The sequence below is a fragment of the Eschscholzia californica genome, unplaced genomic scaffold (assembly GCF_041429995.1).
Source record: "Eschscholzia californica isolate CP2 unplaced genomic scaffold, dmEscCali1.0.p SCAF_1, whole genome shotgun sequence".
In the NCBI taxonomy this organism is placed as follows: Eukaryota; Viridiplantae; Streptophyta; class Magnoliopsida; order Ranunculales; family Papaveraceae; genus Eschscholzia; species Eschscholzia californica.
Window position 1 is genome coordinate 70,762,339 of NW_028238198.1, and position 18,512 is coordinate 70,780,850.

An 18,512-nucleotide genomic window follows, 5' to 3' on the forward strand; every position below is an offset into this window, starting at 1 on the left:
AAGGAGGTGAGGATGTGGTCGGTGGGGGCGTGAAGCGAAGAAGAGAAGAAAAAGATTTTGCAAAAAGAAGAAAGATAGGGAGTTACAAATTTAGAATTCTCCATGGATCTTGTGTAGCTATAAAATATCAAAAGTTTTATTGCATGTGTTTCCCATTTTTGTCCTGAAACAACTTCGTGTGTCCCCAAATCATTGGCCTCGTAATATTATCTACTCTCGAACTCCCCATGTATATATAAAAATACTCTCGAACTCCCCATGTATATATAAAAAAAAGAAGGGTTTTTTGGGCTTACCCCCTCGTCAGTAATTGGTAATTGAGTTTACCCCCCTCAATAATGGGTAATTGAGCTTACCCCCTTGGACTTACTATTAGTGACAAAAACACAAAGGTTATGTTTGGCGTACGTGAAATAATTGTCACTACCAAGAACAATTCTTCTTCAATATGATTCAAATTAGGGTTTCTACCTCATTTTATTGTTTGATTTGGTCAAGAATATAATTAGTAAAGATTGATTTTGTTTATATATTATTTACTTTCTGATTTTATTATCACATACCAAACATATCCTTAGTAGTTTTGACAAAAAATCTAAATTCAAGGGGTAAGCTCAATTACCAATTACTGAAGGGGGTAAACTCAATTACCAATTAATTGTGAGGGGGTAAGCTCAAAAAACCAAAAAAGAAACAACCTATACTTTTGGGGTGATCTGCCTTAATCATCACCGCGTCTTGAATATTTGGAAAACTACGCTACGACTATAACGTATTCTCCATTCGCTCTTTCCTTTCAAAAAAATAACTTCGTTTTGAAAGGAAGAAAGGCGCGCTTTTAAGATACTTCTGATGTATTCTTTTCTAATGTAAATTTGAAGAAATGTGGTTATAACTTGAACACTTGAGGATCAGTTTTAACAATCTAAAAGTGGGATTGATCTTTGTAAAGAAAGAAATACAAATAAAAAAAACAGACAACGCGCCAGGTAGGGGTCGAACCTACGACTTTCTGCTTAGGAAACAGACGCTCTATCCACTGAGCTACAGGCGCTTGATGTCTAATGTTGTAGGAGTTACTTTATTAGTGGAATAGTTGAGACATTATTAACCGTGTTCCACTAAAGCCCTCAAACCAAGTTATCACACACTAAAGACCAAATGCATCCTTTCTTCCAGCCAAGTAATAGATAACCTCTCCATCCTAGACGGATTGATTAGCGCCCTTAGCCTAAATTTCAGAGTGGGTCTACCTTGGACTTCTGTCTCAGACTCGTGCTTCAATAAGTTATGTAGCTTCTACTCCGATAACCTTGTATGCAACGAGCAAAGCGATAAAAGATACTAGATTTCGAAGGTAAGCTGCGTTGTCGTACCCAACCAAATGAATCTTAACCTTTGTCTTTGTCAACCTCTCTTTTACCAGATATATCCGTAGTAAATAAACGCCATTTTGGGTAGGTATATCAAGAAGAAAACAATTTTCAGTTCGAAATTGGGCTGCATTTGGTTTAGATAAAAATTAGTTACTTGATTGGTTGAAATCGTATTTATACCACTTGCAACCCCACACAGTAGAAACTAAAATCGGACAGAGTCTCCTTCGTAAATTGGACCTGTCACACCTGTAAAAACCTGTCAAAAATTTGACACCAAGATCACCGAACACAAGAATATATTCTACAAGACTAGATGTTTGGTTTCCTGCAAACAAAAGTATAACGGAAGGTAGTGTACATGCGTATCCACTTACGTTAACAGTTACTGTAACAAAAGAAAAACAAAACCAATATATTCATTACTTAGTATTTTATATATACACTCTGTTCACAATCCGCTAACTCTTCGTATTTATTCATTCTGGAAAACAAATCGCAACCTGTACACAAATTCGAGATAATGGCTATACATTTTTTGGAATCTAAAATAGTCCATCAAGAACTAGACTATTACTTTTCGGTCTATATACATTCGCTTGCATCCTATTCATCTCACCCTGTAAACTTGTGTTTGCTGCAGAAGAAGACTCTTCCTGCTCTTGTAATTTGGTTTTAAGCTTCAGATCCCCATAGAAACCATTTTTTACTTCCTCAAGCCGATCTCGAAGCCACTTTATATTGAATTCAAGTTTTTCAGCCATATTTATCGTCTTCTCCCATGTGTTGATCATTGCAGAAGACACGTTAATAAGACGACATTGATGCATCTGCATAATATTTTTCATTAAATCAGTAACTGCTGCTACTTGTGTAATATAAGAGGCTGATAGAACTTTGTTTGTAGCTATATGCCCATATTTCAACCAAATCTGTTTATATAATGATGCTTGCATTTTCAAAACGCTGAAGCCTCCAATAACCTCAAATTTCCCATCAAGGAAGCCTTGGGGATTTCGTCTTTCTTCAAACAGTTGACCAGCCAAAGGGTGCTTGTTCAAGCCCAGTATTTGAACTGATGGACCTGTCTGAGTAGGTGGTGTAGAATCAACTGGTGATTGAAATAATGACTGTGTGAGCGACACGGGTAACTGCTTTGCTAATCGTACAGGTTCTGGGCCTTTTACCACCTCCACTGGTTTATTTATCTCGATCTCTAGGTCAGTTTGGGCCTTAGGCTCTGGCACTAATACAGCAACAGGTGCCGTGAAATCAATGGGCGGCCTGGACGGTTGTTCTGCTCCTACAGAATTACCGGCGAGGGAACTTCTCTGGACTTGCAGGCTTCCTGATGCATTATTCTCAGGTATCGGCATGTGGTGTTGGACCTGTAATATATAATAACAAGCCTAAAACTACAAAACATAGTTACTGAATAAGCAAATGGTTAAGGAGAGAGAATCTTGTAACAAAGTCCTAACCTCCTTACTAGGATTATATGTGGTTTTGCGCACGGGCTTACAGGCAGCAATCTCAACCTCGATTATACAAGTGTCACCCACAATATATCCCCTTTGAGGGTTGTAGAGTTCAGTAAGAGGCATGAAAGATGTAAAACCCGAAGTACTTTCTTGCTCACTGAATTGGTGTTGTTTACCTGCAGAACCCGGAATTGTCAGAACTTAAAGTAGCGATACTCAAATATCAAAAATAATAATTGATAACGTAATCCTACTCGGTGTAGTAAATTGCCCGAGTTCATTCTTGAATGTTCTCAATCCCCTTAGACTTATGGGATGCCTTAAGTGTGTGAGTATTATATATATAACTTCACCCAGTACATCTCCTAAACCCAATTTTCCAATAATCATGTACCTAGCTAGACGATCATGAAGATGTAATAAGCAGGCCTGAGTTTTTGTTTGATACCTAACAACATGAGAGGAGAAGACTTGTGACTTGAATTAACAGTAATGAAACATGTCGTCCTAAGATGCCAAAGTAATGAAAGCAGACTATTGATTGAGACCTTTAGATAAAAAACCAACAAAGAATGTACCTCTTCTCACAGTATACTTGTTATCAATTTGATCAGTGACGGCCAAACTGATCTGCACAAATGGCATATTGGCCAAGTCGACAGTGTTTAGGTACAAAGATAAGTGATTCACATTGTCTCCTTTTGGATAAACCACCAACCACCTATAATAAAAATTAAAGAATTAGGCAGCTACAACGAAGCAGTACACGTAGAGAGTAATCTTATCAAACTTAGTACAAAAGGGCAGAAGATTCGCAAACCATTTTCGACCACCACCCATGAACATGTCAGAGTAATGCTTGTTCATGTTCGACCCAGAAAAGTTTTCAATCTTCCATGTGAATTTTGATGGTTGAGGACCCCTGAATGGATGATTCTTTTCTTTAACCTGAATCGGCTGATAATATACAAATGATTATTTGAGGAAGCTAATGTTACTAATGAAGAGCAAACGAAACATAGATGATAGATCTCTCATCTGTGGACTAATACACGTGAAGTAACAGAAAGCAAGAAACAATCACAAAGATGAATCTAATCTACAAACAAAAACAAAGTATATTGCATTAGGGTCTCGCATCTATATATCGATGTATAAGTTCATTGTGATTCAGATCTAGGTTCACAGTGCTTTGTTGTTAAAAAAATCAACATTAGGACAACCCCATCTAGGCACCAAGGAATTAAATTTCGATATAGTTTGGTCGAAATGACCTAAATATTTCCATTTCCATCGAAACCGAAATTTAACTTTCTCTTAACAATGCCCTGTCAAGGAAATACATTTCGAAATATTTCGGTCAAAATGACCGAAATATTTCCATTTCTATACTTAAGAAAATTTCCACCCAAACTTCATTCCTTGGTGGGAACCACATGATGAATATGTTACTCTCAGTCTCAGTATCCATGCACATATTCATATCCAGAATTTGTCCAATAGAACGTTCATAATATGTCCAAGTAAATTGCCAATTTTATGAAGTAACAATTGATTTCCAAGGAATCCTCAATGAGGTTAAAAGTTTTAGAACAAGAAAGTCAGATAGCCGGCACTACCAGCCAGAAGATGAGAAGAACTTCCTCAACTTTATCAAACGTGACGTATCGCGCAACACACCACGGGTCAAAATGTTTCATCTATATTTTGGCTTCCCACATTCTTATTTGATACCTTTATGAGTACTCATAGTAAACTTTGTCTTTTTATCATAGTAGTGAGGGATTTGGCAGAGCCCGCACCGAGTCCGATCCAATATAACTTGTCTTTGTAACTTAAAATAGCCCAATTTCCTGTTATTCTATTCCTTTCCTTTTTCTCGCTTCATTTAACGAACAAGTCCAGAACAGTCAATTGAAAAGTGACTATTTACTTTCCTTTGTTTGACATTAACAATTTTACTACAATTTGAGGCTTATATGTAAGAGGTAACAAGTTTAATGGGAGTATATTTTTTTTGATGAAAGTATAATGGGAACATATATAAAATACATACTTATGTATATAAATTATATAAGCTCAGTTTTCACTTGGCCTAACTCGACCTAGTAACTCAGTTTGGTTCAGGCTGGGACGGAGGCTGATTTCGTGCCGATCTCGAGCCAAACTGCTAAGATAATAAATATCGAAACTATGATGCGACACCTATAACCATATGGGAAGTTTTAAAGGCGCCCCTCGTAAGTGTTAAAAGGGGCCTTTTCCTTCACAAATTTCCCCTCAAATTTTCCTTGTAAGAGGTGTCTTTAACACTTACACGAGGGGCCTTCAAAATCTCCCATATATATAATGAGGGCCGCTACTCTGCCTTGCCTCCCCCAACCCCACTATTCACCCCTGACAACCTTGCCGTCACGCCATACCATAAATCAATGTGCGCCCTTCACCCATCTCCATGTGAGCCTCCAATATGGGGGTCTGGTAGATGGGTTCAGATAATCCTCCTGAATCCCAGTAACAAGCCGGTGTTATTGAAAATGAAAAAGAACAGTTATTATAAGTGAGAGTTCACCTGGCTAACTGCATAACTTATTGGGGAACTCTTAGAGTGCTCCAACCCAAGATAATGCTCCCAAGCTCCATAAACATCTGTTTTCTGAGGGGCATTAAGCAGGTCAATATCCAATATAAATTCTAACAGAGATAAGATTAAGTAACCAAGGTCAGCCGAAGCACCTGAAAACGGCTGGATAGTATGACGAAGTCCTGAAGATATTCAGGTCGACCAAGTGACACAAATGCAAACTTCCACTGATGAAAAACAAGAAAAAGATTTAAATATAAAATTTCATAAGTTGAGGTTGCCTAAATAATCCGAAAAGGTAATATGCCGTGCTATTAACTAATGTCTTTCACATGCTAGTGGGGATAATCATCATCTTTTTCTAGTTTCCTAGATCGAGTCAGAGATATAATCAGGAATACATTGGACTTGGGGAAAAATCTCTCCATTATAAATAGGCATTACTTGAATAGATACCTTTTATTTCTTCGGAGTTCAAAATCTTTTTTAGGCTTCAGTTCCCTAGGTAAGGTTTGCACGGGTTGCACAAAGTATGGTTTGTACAAGTTCACAAATATTGTGTAAGATTTGTACGTAGATAGCATGGGTTTGCACGAATTATGTATAGGTATGCACCGGGAGCCCAAGCTTAAAAAATATTGACATGCTTTTGAACCAAGAGCAACAAAAAGTTTGGTTCTTTGTCCCAATTCCTGTTTCTTTTAATCTTAAAGATCATTCACAAGGTCAGATTGCATGAGTAAATCAGAAACTTGAAAAGCAAAAACTAATGCAGTTGCAAAAAGTTCATAATTACCATAGAGAAATCAGCATCAGAGACTTGCAATTTCATCTGTATCCGCAGTTTGACTTTGGCTAATGTCTCGCTTTCGTGGATCATCAAGACAAAGGGTTCTCCGAAATTCTGGACCGTCTGTTGAAAGCATGCAGATTCTTATAACAAATATTTGTGTATGGTACATCAATTACTTTTACCGACATTACAATGCGTTTCTATTTACCATGTGCTTTCGTGATTCATCTTTCATGAAGTGATAAACGTAAATTAGATGATCATGCGGACCCAACTTTTTCTCTTCCTCAGGAATCTGAATCAAAAACATAAGAAGCAATGTTTCTTGATCTATAAACCACCGCACTAAGGAAACAAGGAACACCGCATTATTTTAGTAAAAGGTGTGTTTGTGCGACGCTTAAGTGAGCTCATGTAAGAGCCAAGACGACATAAACAACAAATAAAATTCAAGCCTAAATAACTCAAGTAAATAGAACATATCATATCTAAAAGAACATCAACTATAGATATTCTCAAAAAAAAAAACTATAGATAATACTAATATGTGATAACTTGCCTCCTCTGCACGTAATGTCGTGTACCGATCATTTAGATTCTCAACCATTTCATGAAGTGGAAAAATCTGCGAAGACGTGATCAGAGGATTATGTAAACCGAAGTGTAAACGCAAGAAAATGAACTATATGCAAGAATTGAGATGGTTAGAGGATCATTCCCTCAAATGCTATCGTTAAAAGAAGTGGTGGTTTGTGCTCTGGTATAGCTCCACAAGGAGATGGCTAGAGGTTAAATCTGTCAGGGATCCCTTTTTTTTTACAAGGAATGACACTTATGAAGAATGATACACATGTCGGGTTAACATCTCCACAGTAAAAAAGTCATTGAATCATATCCTATGGACCTCCAATATGAGCATGAACCGAAATGTTGCACAGCGACAAGAATTGTGGAGATCATACTGAACAAAAAGCATAGAGTCAGGGTCCTACACGTGTTGTTTCTACGTTTTTCTTAATTTATAATGCTCTGTCTCTCTCAGATTAGGCGATCTAAGGGAGAACTGTCTATGAGGATATTCTCTTCATCAAATTGATAATTCACAAAATAAAATTTATCCCAATCCTAAGCCCATCATTATTGATAGGAATCAGAGGTAAAGTTGACAGCACCTTTTTACTGTTGATTTTGTAACTGAACTATACTGGGCTTGGATACTTATAACGATGTACTTTCTTTTGGTGAAGATGATCTACATGGTGAAGATCATATCCACCCAAATATAGCAGCTAATAGATAATCTTCTATGGGCGTCAGGGCGCCTGTATTGTATAAAATATTGTAGACAAAGAGAAAGAAGAAATGCATATAGGAGGCCTACTCAAGACAACATACTCTCAGGATTCAAATAAGATTTAACCATGAGAATGATAATGACAAACTTTAATTTATTGTTAACTATGAGAATGAAAATGATGAAGAAACTACCTTGTAGATTTTATGATAGAAAACTTGGAGCAATCTAAGTTCTGCATTTGGATGAGACAGCTGAACCTGTTTCAATATGGTTTGAGCAAGTAATGTCATTTTTCTCAATGTAAAAATGAAGGAGGACTACTTATGGCCGTAAAAGATAACTGGAAGCAAGCACATGGAAGTCAAATGAACATTCTGAAGTCTGAATTTAGAATAAATTACCTTCGTCTTCAAGTACTTAATCAGATCAGCTACTGTATTTTGGTTTGGAATCCTGATATTATAAACCAGCACCTGAGGTGAAACGAATCTACATCCAATAAGTTTTTGACTCTTAAAATAATCCAATAAAAGGTATTAAATGTCTGGTATACTAACTTCATTTGTTATTGCATGATGAAAAGAAACCTTCAGAGATTTTAATTCTTGTACTTCCAGAATAGGGATGTCCAAGATTGGAGTTAGAGGGATGTCCAAGATTTCATAATACAAGATATGATAAGTCTGTTCACGAAAACCCATTGAGATATTTCAGCAACTCATAATAAATGCTTACTCTAAGTGGAAGAAATATGGCGTCTCAGAAAGCCTAGTCTAGATGAACTACCTCACCATTGTGACCCAACATATCAGTCAAATGGTCCACCCCTTGGTATTTAATTGCCTGGGATTTAGGGCCCTGAGAGTAACTACTATGAGGCGTGAGTCTGATTTTGCTTGAATCTTCCAAACCAAGGCGGCGAGCAACTCTTTCCGTCACATCATCATAAGTTAATGTCTTTGACCTTGAAATAGAAACGTTACATGAACAAACTACGGCAATAACTAAAACAAAGTAATAGAATCTAGGACTTGGAGTACTTACAGCTCTAGATAGAAATCATCTTCCTCGGGTTTCTCCAGAGATCGGAAACAGATTATCTGAGAGACCAAATAAGACGAAAAGGTAAAGAAATAAAAACAGAAAAAACTATATTTGTTATACAGGTATAGGCGACTTTGTCAGAAAAACTTCATTTGGAAAGAAATAAGAATTCAGAAGCCGAAGGTTTGTATACCATTACCAGAAAAATAAAAATAATCAAAAAAGTTCGAATTATTGCATTAAAAAGGAAAACCGTGTAACAATATTCGCATACCAAACCAGCAAAACAGTTGAGTTCGCAAAGCTATTTGAGAACAAGTTTAAGACTTGAATTCAACAACTAAGAAACAAGTTTAGTAGCAACTCTTGTTGAGGATAATATGCTCAAACCCAAAGTAACAAACATAGATAGCCCTTTATTTTACCAGCTTTCACCAAAGAATATAATTCCTCCACTAGTATATATTACATCGCACCAAAATGCAGATGCTCCACTGGTATATATCATATGCCGCAAACAGTGGAGATTTGTTTTGCCAAATTTGGTTTCCCTAATCATATCACTCAAACCAGCCTTGAAATTGAACAAAATTGAAGTGGACACACCAAAACCACAAGTACCACAACCGAACGTTCTCTCAGATATTGGGATTACAGTAATCCTCTTCCCATCCGATGGGATATAAGCTATACACAATGGCAAGAATGTTTCTTAAGAGCATCCACTGATACGTAATCTGTCTCTTACTTTTACGAGCCTTTAACTGCATCGACTCTCTTAATAGGTAAAATTTATAATAGCTTTCCAGCTCAAAAGACAAACATGTTAATCAGCCATCTGTTATTTTTAACATATTAATACGAAATAATATCATGTACCTGTCGATTAACAACATATTCAAGGAAAGAAGGAGCATCAGGATAACGACATTGTGTCTGCCTTTCAACTAAAAGGGGTTTGTGAATACAAATTATGTCGCCATTCTCAAGCTGCAGTACAAAAATAAAATATTTATACAAAATGATAAATAATAATACAGAAATAATGAAAATAAAAATAAGAATACATGGAGTTGGAATCCTTATGTTACATTACCCGGTTAGCGCAAAATGTCACTCTCTTGTCAATTAGTTCAAACATAACGCTGGGCTTAAAATTTATTTCCTGCTCAAAAAACGCAAAGTTGTGAGATGCTATGATTGAAACATTATTTTTTTTTTTTTTTTTTGAAACCAAGGGAACAAATTCCATTAATAAGTGATTGAATCACAATGTTTACATGGATGAATTCTTATTTCTCTCCTCTGAAAACTTCATGAGAGTTACATACCTTTACATGCAAAGTGCCTCATGAAGAGAAAGAAATTTAAGAAGCAACAATGATGGGAAGTAATGCACTGAGGAAAAGGTATTTAACTGGAGGCTCGTAACGAAGCATATGAAACTGCTTACCTCATAAAGTTCGATTTCTTCATTAGGATCTAACCCTGCCATTTCATTCAGCTGTCTTACGATATCTAGTGGCTTGCTTCTACTCTTCGCAAAGAGCCTCCCCAAATACCTAATATAATATAAGTTTTTCACAACTTGAAACACATGCAACAACAGTCCAGACTCCACTACAAGCATCAACACTCAATGTATACCTGACTATTTCTTTTTCAGGGTCATAAAGCTTGAAGAAAAGCAAAATATCTTCTTTTGTCCGGTCGGGCAGAGGTCTGGGATGCAAATCCTGCACATTGTGCAAATATCAGCAATTCTGCAGAAAGGAAAAGCTAAAGATCCATACCAACATGACACATGGGAATGATGTAATAAATAGAAATTACCGGTCCCCGTTGTACTTCCAAAAATAACTTCAGTTCGCCATTTTGACCCTTGTTGGATAAGTGTCTTAACTGTCCAACCTACAATTCCACAGTAGTAAGTTCTTGTGGACTGTGGTGTACTATACCATTTGAAGTTTCATTCTAGAGTACAGATCAGCAAATTGATAATATAGTCACCAATACTGTTAAACATTGATAATAAGTTTTTGTGCAGCAAAATTAAGGTCAGTGATAACTGATAAATTTATAATCCGAGGAAAGAGAAGGTTTGTGTAACATAGAACTTTTATTTTCTTTTGTCTTATAATTTCTTGCTAACACTGATATACATCTGTGGGCACTCATGTTATTTACATCAATTATATTCGATGCAGGTTTTGGAATTTCATGGATCTGCACTAATGTAAGCAAATGTAAGTGAAATCAGAGCAACAGACAAGAAAATCATGATATTGATTCATCGTCAGAGTAGTTACAGATCGAATTTCTTCTTCATCTGTCAATGGTCGATTTGGACGAAATGTTTGATTCATACGCTCTGCCCATAGCCAAAAACGTTGAAGTTGCACTGGTACTTTAAACTGTTTGGCAACTTCCTCCTGCTAACAACTTAAAATTAGAAAATCGACATATCACAATAACGTATCAAGCCAAAGAGATAATATGCAGTGAAATTATCTAACCATCAACAGATTAACGATAATATACAACACAAAAATTTGCAGTGTGCTTGTTAAGAATTTCCTTGTACACAAAAATCTGATATTCTAGAGTACGAGCCCCATGTTCACTTCTGTGGCCGTGGGTATAATCCCACATGGAAAAGAAAGTCTTGTAACCAAGAAAGTAATATATAGTCCCTCTCCACTCATTGCCCGCTATTTTTTAGTTGGAAGTCCACAAACTTAATATAGTATCAGAGTTATGTAAAACGTGATAGGGTCTTCTGCTTCACATCACTGAACAAAAAGCCACACATTAGGCTCAACAAACGACACACCTGAGAGGCATGTGAGATTAGACCAACATGGGCAAAATGAAACTAGAGAGTAGGTAAATGTTATCTTAGGGGGTCCAACACGAAACCAATGACAATGAGTCCGAGAGAACCTAGATATCATTTTCTTGGTTATGAGACCTTTTAGTCCATGTGGGAATGTTCACAGTTGCCTCTAGCTTGTGATTTTTGTTTGAGCCTGACAGGTGTCTTTTGTTGCGTGACCTGGAGCGCATGTGAATACTTTGGCCTATCGCGAGTAGTCCTAGCTCTCATACCTGAAACTAAAACCTGATTGGGAAGTGACATGGCGTGGGGAAGTTCCTTGTCTTAATTTTTTTCGCATGAGCTCTCATTGTCCATATGAAACTTAAGAGCACAACTTCCATGATCCCAATTCCTTGTGACATCCGTAAAGGTCCAACTTAAGTAAATTTTGGTGTTAGATATTTCGACGAACCTATATAACCATTCTATCCTTGATAGGATGGGTTAGACGAGATTATGGAAGGGATGCACAAGCATTCGTATAGCTATCTTAGGATCGGAGGTCCAACTTAGAGTAAAAAGGTTAGTTAGACAATGAATTAAATTTTTTTTCTTTTTTATCTGGTTGAAGGAGACAATGGGAGGTATCCGAAATCGTGGAGGCAAATCCTCACGAAATGAATGACTATAAACAATTCTTAATAATCCAACAAGATTCAAATAATATTAAGGAAAAGTACCTTGAAAATATAAAAAGGCAAATGTTTGTGCGCATGAAAAGTTCCAATATCGCTAAAGTCAACAAGATCAAAGTAAATATCCCTCCCAATCTGCTTAAACATGTCCTCATCTAGTGCAACCTAGATTTACAATACATAGCAATTTAGAATATTTTCACTGGAATAACCAGACAGACCAGTAGATAAAAAGATGGTTTTTTTTCGAAAGAATAACCTTTATAGTAACAGTTTGAAGTTCATCATCCATATACTCCAATTGCTTAACCAACATCGCCCAATTGTTCTTGTAATCACAATATATATTAGAAATCAAACCATAAAGTTGCTACCAAAATTGGGGTTTTACTAAAACAAGCTCAAAATCCAAAAAAAAAAAAAAACAAAACGAAATTGAAGTTTATTTAGATGAAAGCGAGGAGAAAAGACTATTATATATATACTCACCAGATCTGTGGATGAATCCCGGAGATTCTTCATTTTCCGATCATCAACCATCGGAACTTTGAATAACAAATTTTAGAGAGAGAGAAAATAAAGAAGAAAATGGTAGTGAAGAAATTTCAGGGGGGTTTCATCTGAAAAATAGACCGAGAAGGAGAAGACGTCACTCTGAGATTTTTTTTTTTGTAATAGTAGGAATTAGTCAGGATTGAGATAGTACCATAATTTTCCAGAGTTGAGAACCCTAGGGTTTTTTTTAATCGGTAGTGTGGTTTCTTCTTCTTTTCTCACTAGGACAGCCAAAGTAAACGGCTATAACTAACTTATGAAGGTGTAAACCAAACGATCCATTGAAAAGTAAACGGATACTTTTCTCTTTGAAGATGATTAGTATATTAGCAAAAGGACAGAGAAACCAACAAATAAGAATTAGCCACAAATGACCTTCCCAAAGTTTTAAGTATTTTTAAAAGGCTAACGCTTTGGGGAAAGCTAAATAGTTTCCGGAGTGTGAAATTTTAAAAGGAATATGTAAAAGGGTTATTTCCCTAATGACCCCCTACTTTGTGACCAGCTTCCTGCCTAGCCCCCTACTTTACGAGAAATACCCATATGGCCCCCTTTCGTTATAACACCGTCACTCTCTCTCCTCCATCATTTTTTCTCTCTCTGCCAAGTCATGCCACATCATCTATTACGCCACCTCATCACCTTCTCCGGCGAGAGTCGCCGGCCGGCCAATTTCCGGCCGGCGACTTCAAACATAAAAAAAAAAAATTCTCTCTTCCTCTCTCTCTCTAAAATTTTTTTTTCTTTCTTTCTTCTCTCTCTCTCTAGAACTCAGTTTTTTTAGAGAGAGAAGAAAGAAAAAAAAAATAATAAATAATTTTTTTAGAGAGAGAGAGGAAGAGAGAAATTTTTTATTTTTTTTATGTTTGAAGTCGCCGGCCGGAAATTGGCCGGCCGGCTACTCTCGCCGGAGAAGGTGATGAGGTGGCGTAACAGATGATGTGGCATGACTTGGCATAGAGAGAAAAAATGATGGAGGAGAGAGAGTGACGGTGTTATAACGGAAGGGGGCCATATGGGTATTTCTCGTAAAGTAGGGGGCTAGGCAGGAAGCTGGTCACCAAGTAGGGGGCCATTAGGGAAATAACCCTATGTAAAATTTTTAAAATTTTCTGGGGAAATATATTTTATAGGGAAATTTTCCACCTCACCTCTCTCTCTTCTCCGACAAGGTCGCCGGCCGAAAAATTTCCGACCGGCAACCATGAATTTTTTTTTTTCATTTCATCTCTCCTCTTTCTCTAAAAAAAAAAATTCATCTCCTCTCTCTCTAAACTCCGGCGATGGGGGTTTCCCTTCGCCGGAGGTCGTCCAGCAGACCTTCAAGGTCTGCTGGGACAGATCTGGTAGGTCTGCTCGGAGCAGACCTTGAAGGTCTGCCGGACGACCTCCGGCGAAGGGAAACCTCCTTCGCCGAATTTTAGAGAGAGAGTGGAGATGAAATTTTTTTTTTTCCTGGAGAGAGAGGAGAGATGAAATAAAAAAATTTATTTTTTATGTTTGAAGGTCGTCGGCCGGAAAATTGGCCGACCGACGACCTTTGCCGGTGAAGATGATGAAGTGGAGGAGAGAGAAGATGTGAGGTGGAGAGAGAGGTGAGGTAGGAGAGAGATAGGTGAGGTGGAGAGAGAGTGAGGTGAGGTGAGGTGGAGGTTTTTATTTTCCCATAACAACTTACAAAATAAAATTGTTAAACAAAATTGACTAATTTTTTACTAAGTCTTCACACTCCGGAAACTATTTAGCTTTCCCCAAAGCGCTGGCCTTTTAAAATTTGAAATATTACTAAATTTTATTTGTCAATTTTACCAAAACTAAATAATTATTTGTTGATTTTACATTTATTGGGAGGTGTCTTGCTACTCTTCTAGTCTCCTACTTGTGTCTTCTTCAATATATTTTGTGCAAAGACTACATATTCTTTAGTTGTAATCAATTATGATATTTTCCTGCAATAAAGATTTATCGTATTCTACCAACAAAGTCTTAACTATTCATATTGAGATACGTGTGTAAATACGTGATATAAGAGACGGATCAAGATGAAGAGATCCGACGATCAAGACCATTCCCGAGATATTTGAAGATACGTGAAGATCCACAATATTTACTTTCATATGTTTGGAATATCTCTGTAATATATCTAATATTATTATTAGATAAGTTTTATATTATTTCCTAGTTTAGTTAGGAGAAACTAGGAAACCCTGAACCTAATTTCTCTATAAATAGGAGAGGGTTGCAGGGAATCAAAATCATCGAGTTATTGAGTTATGTAACCGATCAACCCCATATACAATTGTATGTGGTGATTATTAATAATGAAAGTATTTCTCCGTAGATGTAGGTCTTGAGTATCCGACCGAACCACGTTAAACATTGTGTCTTTCATTTATGTTTATATATCTGATTCTTATATAATCGTGACTTTATCATATTTCCGATTATCGTATAATCGTGATTTAACATGGTATCATGAGCGAGTTATCAATCCTGTTTCATCGAAATTTTTTCGAGGTTAATCAACCTTGATTCAAGCTTCCGCAAAAAATTTTCGACATCTTTATTGTTCGTTGAGATGTAATCATCGTTCAATTACTTTGACGATTTTTTTTCAATTCCCAAGTTATTCTTGTGACTATCAAATTCCAACATCATTTTTATTAGTTGTGATTACCTATTGTTTCATAACTTTCTTGAAATTATGATAAAAGGTTATTGAAATGAACTTAGTAAAGGAAAAGGAAGGGTGTTATTGGATTTCAAACTTGGTGCATAATGGTGGTGATGATCTTATTCAATGGAGGCAGTGTGCAACATCTTATTTATTGGTCAAGATATTTAAAAACCAATCAAAGCTTCACCTAAATTCACCAGACATCAAATCTTTGTGGCGACGATTTACTCCTTTATTTCCCGTCTACCAAGCATGACCAGTCCAAGCTATTTCTCTTCTTGAAGATGAAAAACACCTTTTTCGATCCCGTATTCCGTCTAACATAGCTGATTCAAGTAAGAAGCAATTTTTTGGATGTGATTATTTCACTCTTTTCATCAAGTCGGACACTTCAAAGTTTCGTGTTCCGACTTGCGGGAGGCTATTGAGACGCGTGTGTAAACACGTGATATAAGAGACGGATCAAGATGAAGAGATCCGACGATCAAGACCATTCCGAGATATTTGAAGATATGTGGAGATCCACAATATTTACTTTCATATGTTTGGAATATCTCTGTAATATATCTAATATTATTATTAGATAAGTTTTATATTATTTCCTAGTTTAGTTAGTAGAAACTAGGAAACCCTGAACCCTAATCTGTCTATAAATAGGAGAGGGTTGCAGGGAATCAAAATCATCGAGTTATTGAGTTATGTAACCGATCAACCCCACATACAATTGTATGTGGTGATTATTAATAATGAAAGTATTTCTCCGTGGATGTAGGTCTTGAGTATCCGACCGAACCACGTTAAACATTGTGTCTTTCATTTATGTTTATATATCTGATTCCTATATAATCGTGACTTTATCATATCTCCGATTATCATATAATCGTGATTTAACAATTCATCTCAAAGAACGTTTTTCACATTCTCAAATCACTCTCTTAGTCACTTGACATTGAATTCAAGTTTCTCCTACATCTTTATGTTGGCCCCCCACTCTTAATTATAAAGAAAGACAACACTATGATCACCGTGAAGTTGGGCTATGATCATCGTGAAGTTGGGGCATTCAAAGGCATCACCAGCACCATGTCGCCAATTCTCCCTAACTTGAAATCTTGATTCTGACTCTCAATGTTAACTTTGTAACCGGTTCAATAATTTTGATACTTATCTATGTCTTTGACATGGGTTTCTCATTTGGTTGGTCTTCACCTGACTTAACCACTTGTGAGAATAATCCTACATGGGAGAAGGGGTATCTAGCAATCAAACATATAACGTGTAGGTCCTCTCCACTTATTGCAAATTAGTTTTGAATTGGATGACCACAAACTTAACATGGTACCAGAGCTAGGCCTAAACGTGATTGGTTTAAAAGTCACACGTACTCCACGTCACTCGAAAAGAACGAAAAACACGTGTTAGATTGAAATATGCCACAAGTGAGGGGGCGTGAGAATAATCCCACGTGGGAGAAGGAATATCTAGCAACCAAGACAAGCATATAACATCTAGGTCTTCTCCACTCATTATCAATTAATTTTGAGATGGATGATCACAAACTTAACATCACCAGCTTGGTATTGGCATGTGGTATCCATCATGTTATCCTAATCTTCGTTTCACTCTCTCTCTCTCTCTCTCTCTCTCTCTCTCTTTTTCCTCTCTTAAAATTGTTGTTCAATCACCCTATTTAATTCTCATTCTGCTCAAAACTTGAATTCGGTTGTAGAGATTTCATTAGGGGCAAACTCTAGATTATGTTTTGTATTATTCGTGCAAAATTTGTTGAGAAAAAGAATTCTCTACCCAAATAATCTAATTTCAAAATAGATGTTGCATTATCAAGCCTTAAAATTATTGTTTGCCATTACATATATGTCATCAGTACAAGTTTACTTTGTACTTTAGGCTGCTCTTAACTTAAAATCCTTGAGTATGGCTACGTACGGTATGTGAAAGACCCTAAGTGCTTCTTCCTAAAATCTTTTACTAAACAATGAACGATTATCCATCATATTAGCAATATATATTATTGAGCACCGGCTAAAACAACTGCACAAAAGAAAGCTTTTATAACTTGAGAACATTGACTCATAATCACTATTTCTCTTTATACTATATTTTGTAGGGTTATTTTCTCAAATGGCCCCCTAGTTTATCACACACCAATGCGCAAATGCATCCCTTCTTTCAGCCCAGTGAAAAAAAACATCTCCATCCTAGACCGATTGATTAGCGCCCTTAGCCTCAATTTCAGACTGGGTCTACCTTGGACTTCTGTCTCAGGCTCATGTTTCGGTAAGTTATGTAACTTCCACTCTGATAACCTGCATGCAACGAGCAAAGCGATAAAAGATACTAGATTTCGAAGGTGAGCTACCTTGTCGAACTCAACCAAATGAATCTTAACCTTTGTCTTTGTCAACCTCTCTTTTACTAGATATATCAACAGTAAATAAGAGCCATTTTGGGTAGGCATATCAAGAAACAATAAATTTTCAGCTCCAAATTGGGCTGCAATTGGTTTAGATAAAAATTAGTTACTTGATTGGTTGAAATCGTATTTGATACCACTTGCAACCCCACACATACCACTTGCAACCCCAGACAGACGAAACTAAAATCCGTCAGAGTCTCCTCCTTAAATTAGAACTGTCACACCTGTCAAAAATTTGCATTAGGGTGTGTCATCTAGTATATGTATATATTATATAGGTTGATTTTGATAGATGATGGACATGTTCTCAGCAACCATGTAGATAATCATATCCAGAATTTGGCCAATAACACATCCACAATACGTCCAAGTCAGCCCTTACAAATTGGCAATCATATGAAGACTTAACGAGGTTAAAGGTTTTAGAATGGGAGAGCCCAGATGGGGGCCAGACAGCAGACACTACCATCTAGAAGATGAGAATAACTTCCTCGACATTGTCAAACGTAACACATTGGGGAACGCACCACGGGTCTAAGAACTTCCACTTAGACTCCTCACTTTCTAATTTAGCACATTTTTGAGTGGTCATATTAAAGAACTTTTTTGGTAGTAGGTTGGGGGATTCGGCCGAGTCCACCCGAATCCGACCCAGCTGGCTCCGCAAGTCATTTAGCTGGGTTGGTTTTCCTTTTCTTAATAGCTTTTGAGTTTGTTAGTAGAGAGAAAGAAAAAGAAAAGAGAAGACAGATTAG

At 36.8% G+C, this 18,512-nt stretch overlaps 1 protein-coding gene and 1 non-coding gene across 3 annotated transcripts; both read right to left on the reverse strand.

The window, feature by feature from the left end:
- Window positions 1-981: 981 nt before the first annotated feature.
- On the reverse strand, window positions 982-1,054 carry TRNAR-CCU (transfer RNA arginine (anticodon CCU)). Its single transcript has one exon. It is a non-coding gene; the product is annotated as a tRNA-Arg (tRNA).
- Window positions 1,055-1,769: 715 nt separating this feature from the next.
- LOC147568768 (ubiquitin C-terminal hydrolase 13-like) lies at window positions 1,770-13,013 on the reverse strand. 2 transcript variants are annotated; one of them, XM_086655179.1, is made up of 24 exons: window positions 12,795-13,009; window positions 12,578-12,708; window positions 12,348-12,416; window positions 12,134-12,253; window positions 10,885-11,007; window positions 10,409-10,486; window positions 10,223-10,311; window positions 10,029-10,137; window positions 9,672-9,740; window positions 9,455-9,565; window positions 8,576-8,631; window positions 8,318-8,495; window positions 8,089-8,214; window positions 7,933-8,004; window positions 7,723-7,788; window positions 6,794-6,859; window positions 6,443-6,529; window positions 6,238-6,354; window positions 5,594-5,668; window positions 5,430-5,513; window positions 3,678-3,814; window positions 3,436-3,578; window positions 2,858-3,033; window positions 1,770-2,764 (listed from the first exon to the last, which is right to left on the reverse strand). In XM_086655179.1, exons 2-24 carry the CDS (start codon window positions 12,626-12,628, stop codon window positions 1,922-1,924), a joined length of 3,045 nt encoding a protein of 1,014 aa, XP_086511305.1. In that variant the 5' UTR covers window positions 12,629-12,708; window positions 12,795-13,009; the 3' UTR covers window positions 1,770-1,921. The 2 variants fall into 2 exon arrangements, with proteins under 2 accessions (XP_086511305.1, XP_086511306.1); XM_086655180.1 differs by having other exon boundaries at window positions 2,055-2,206; window positions 2,692-2,764; window positions 12,578-13,013.
- Between the last annotated feature and the right edge of the window lie 5,499 nt (window positions 13,014-18,512).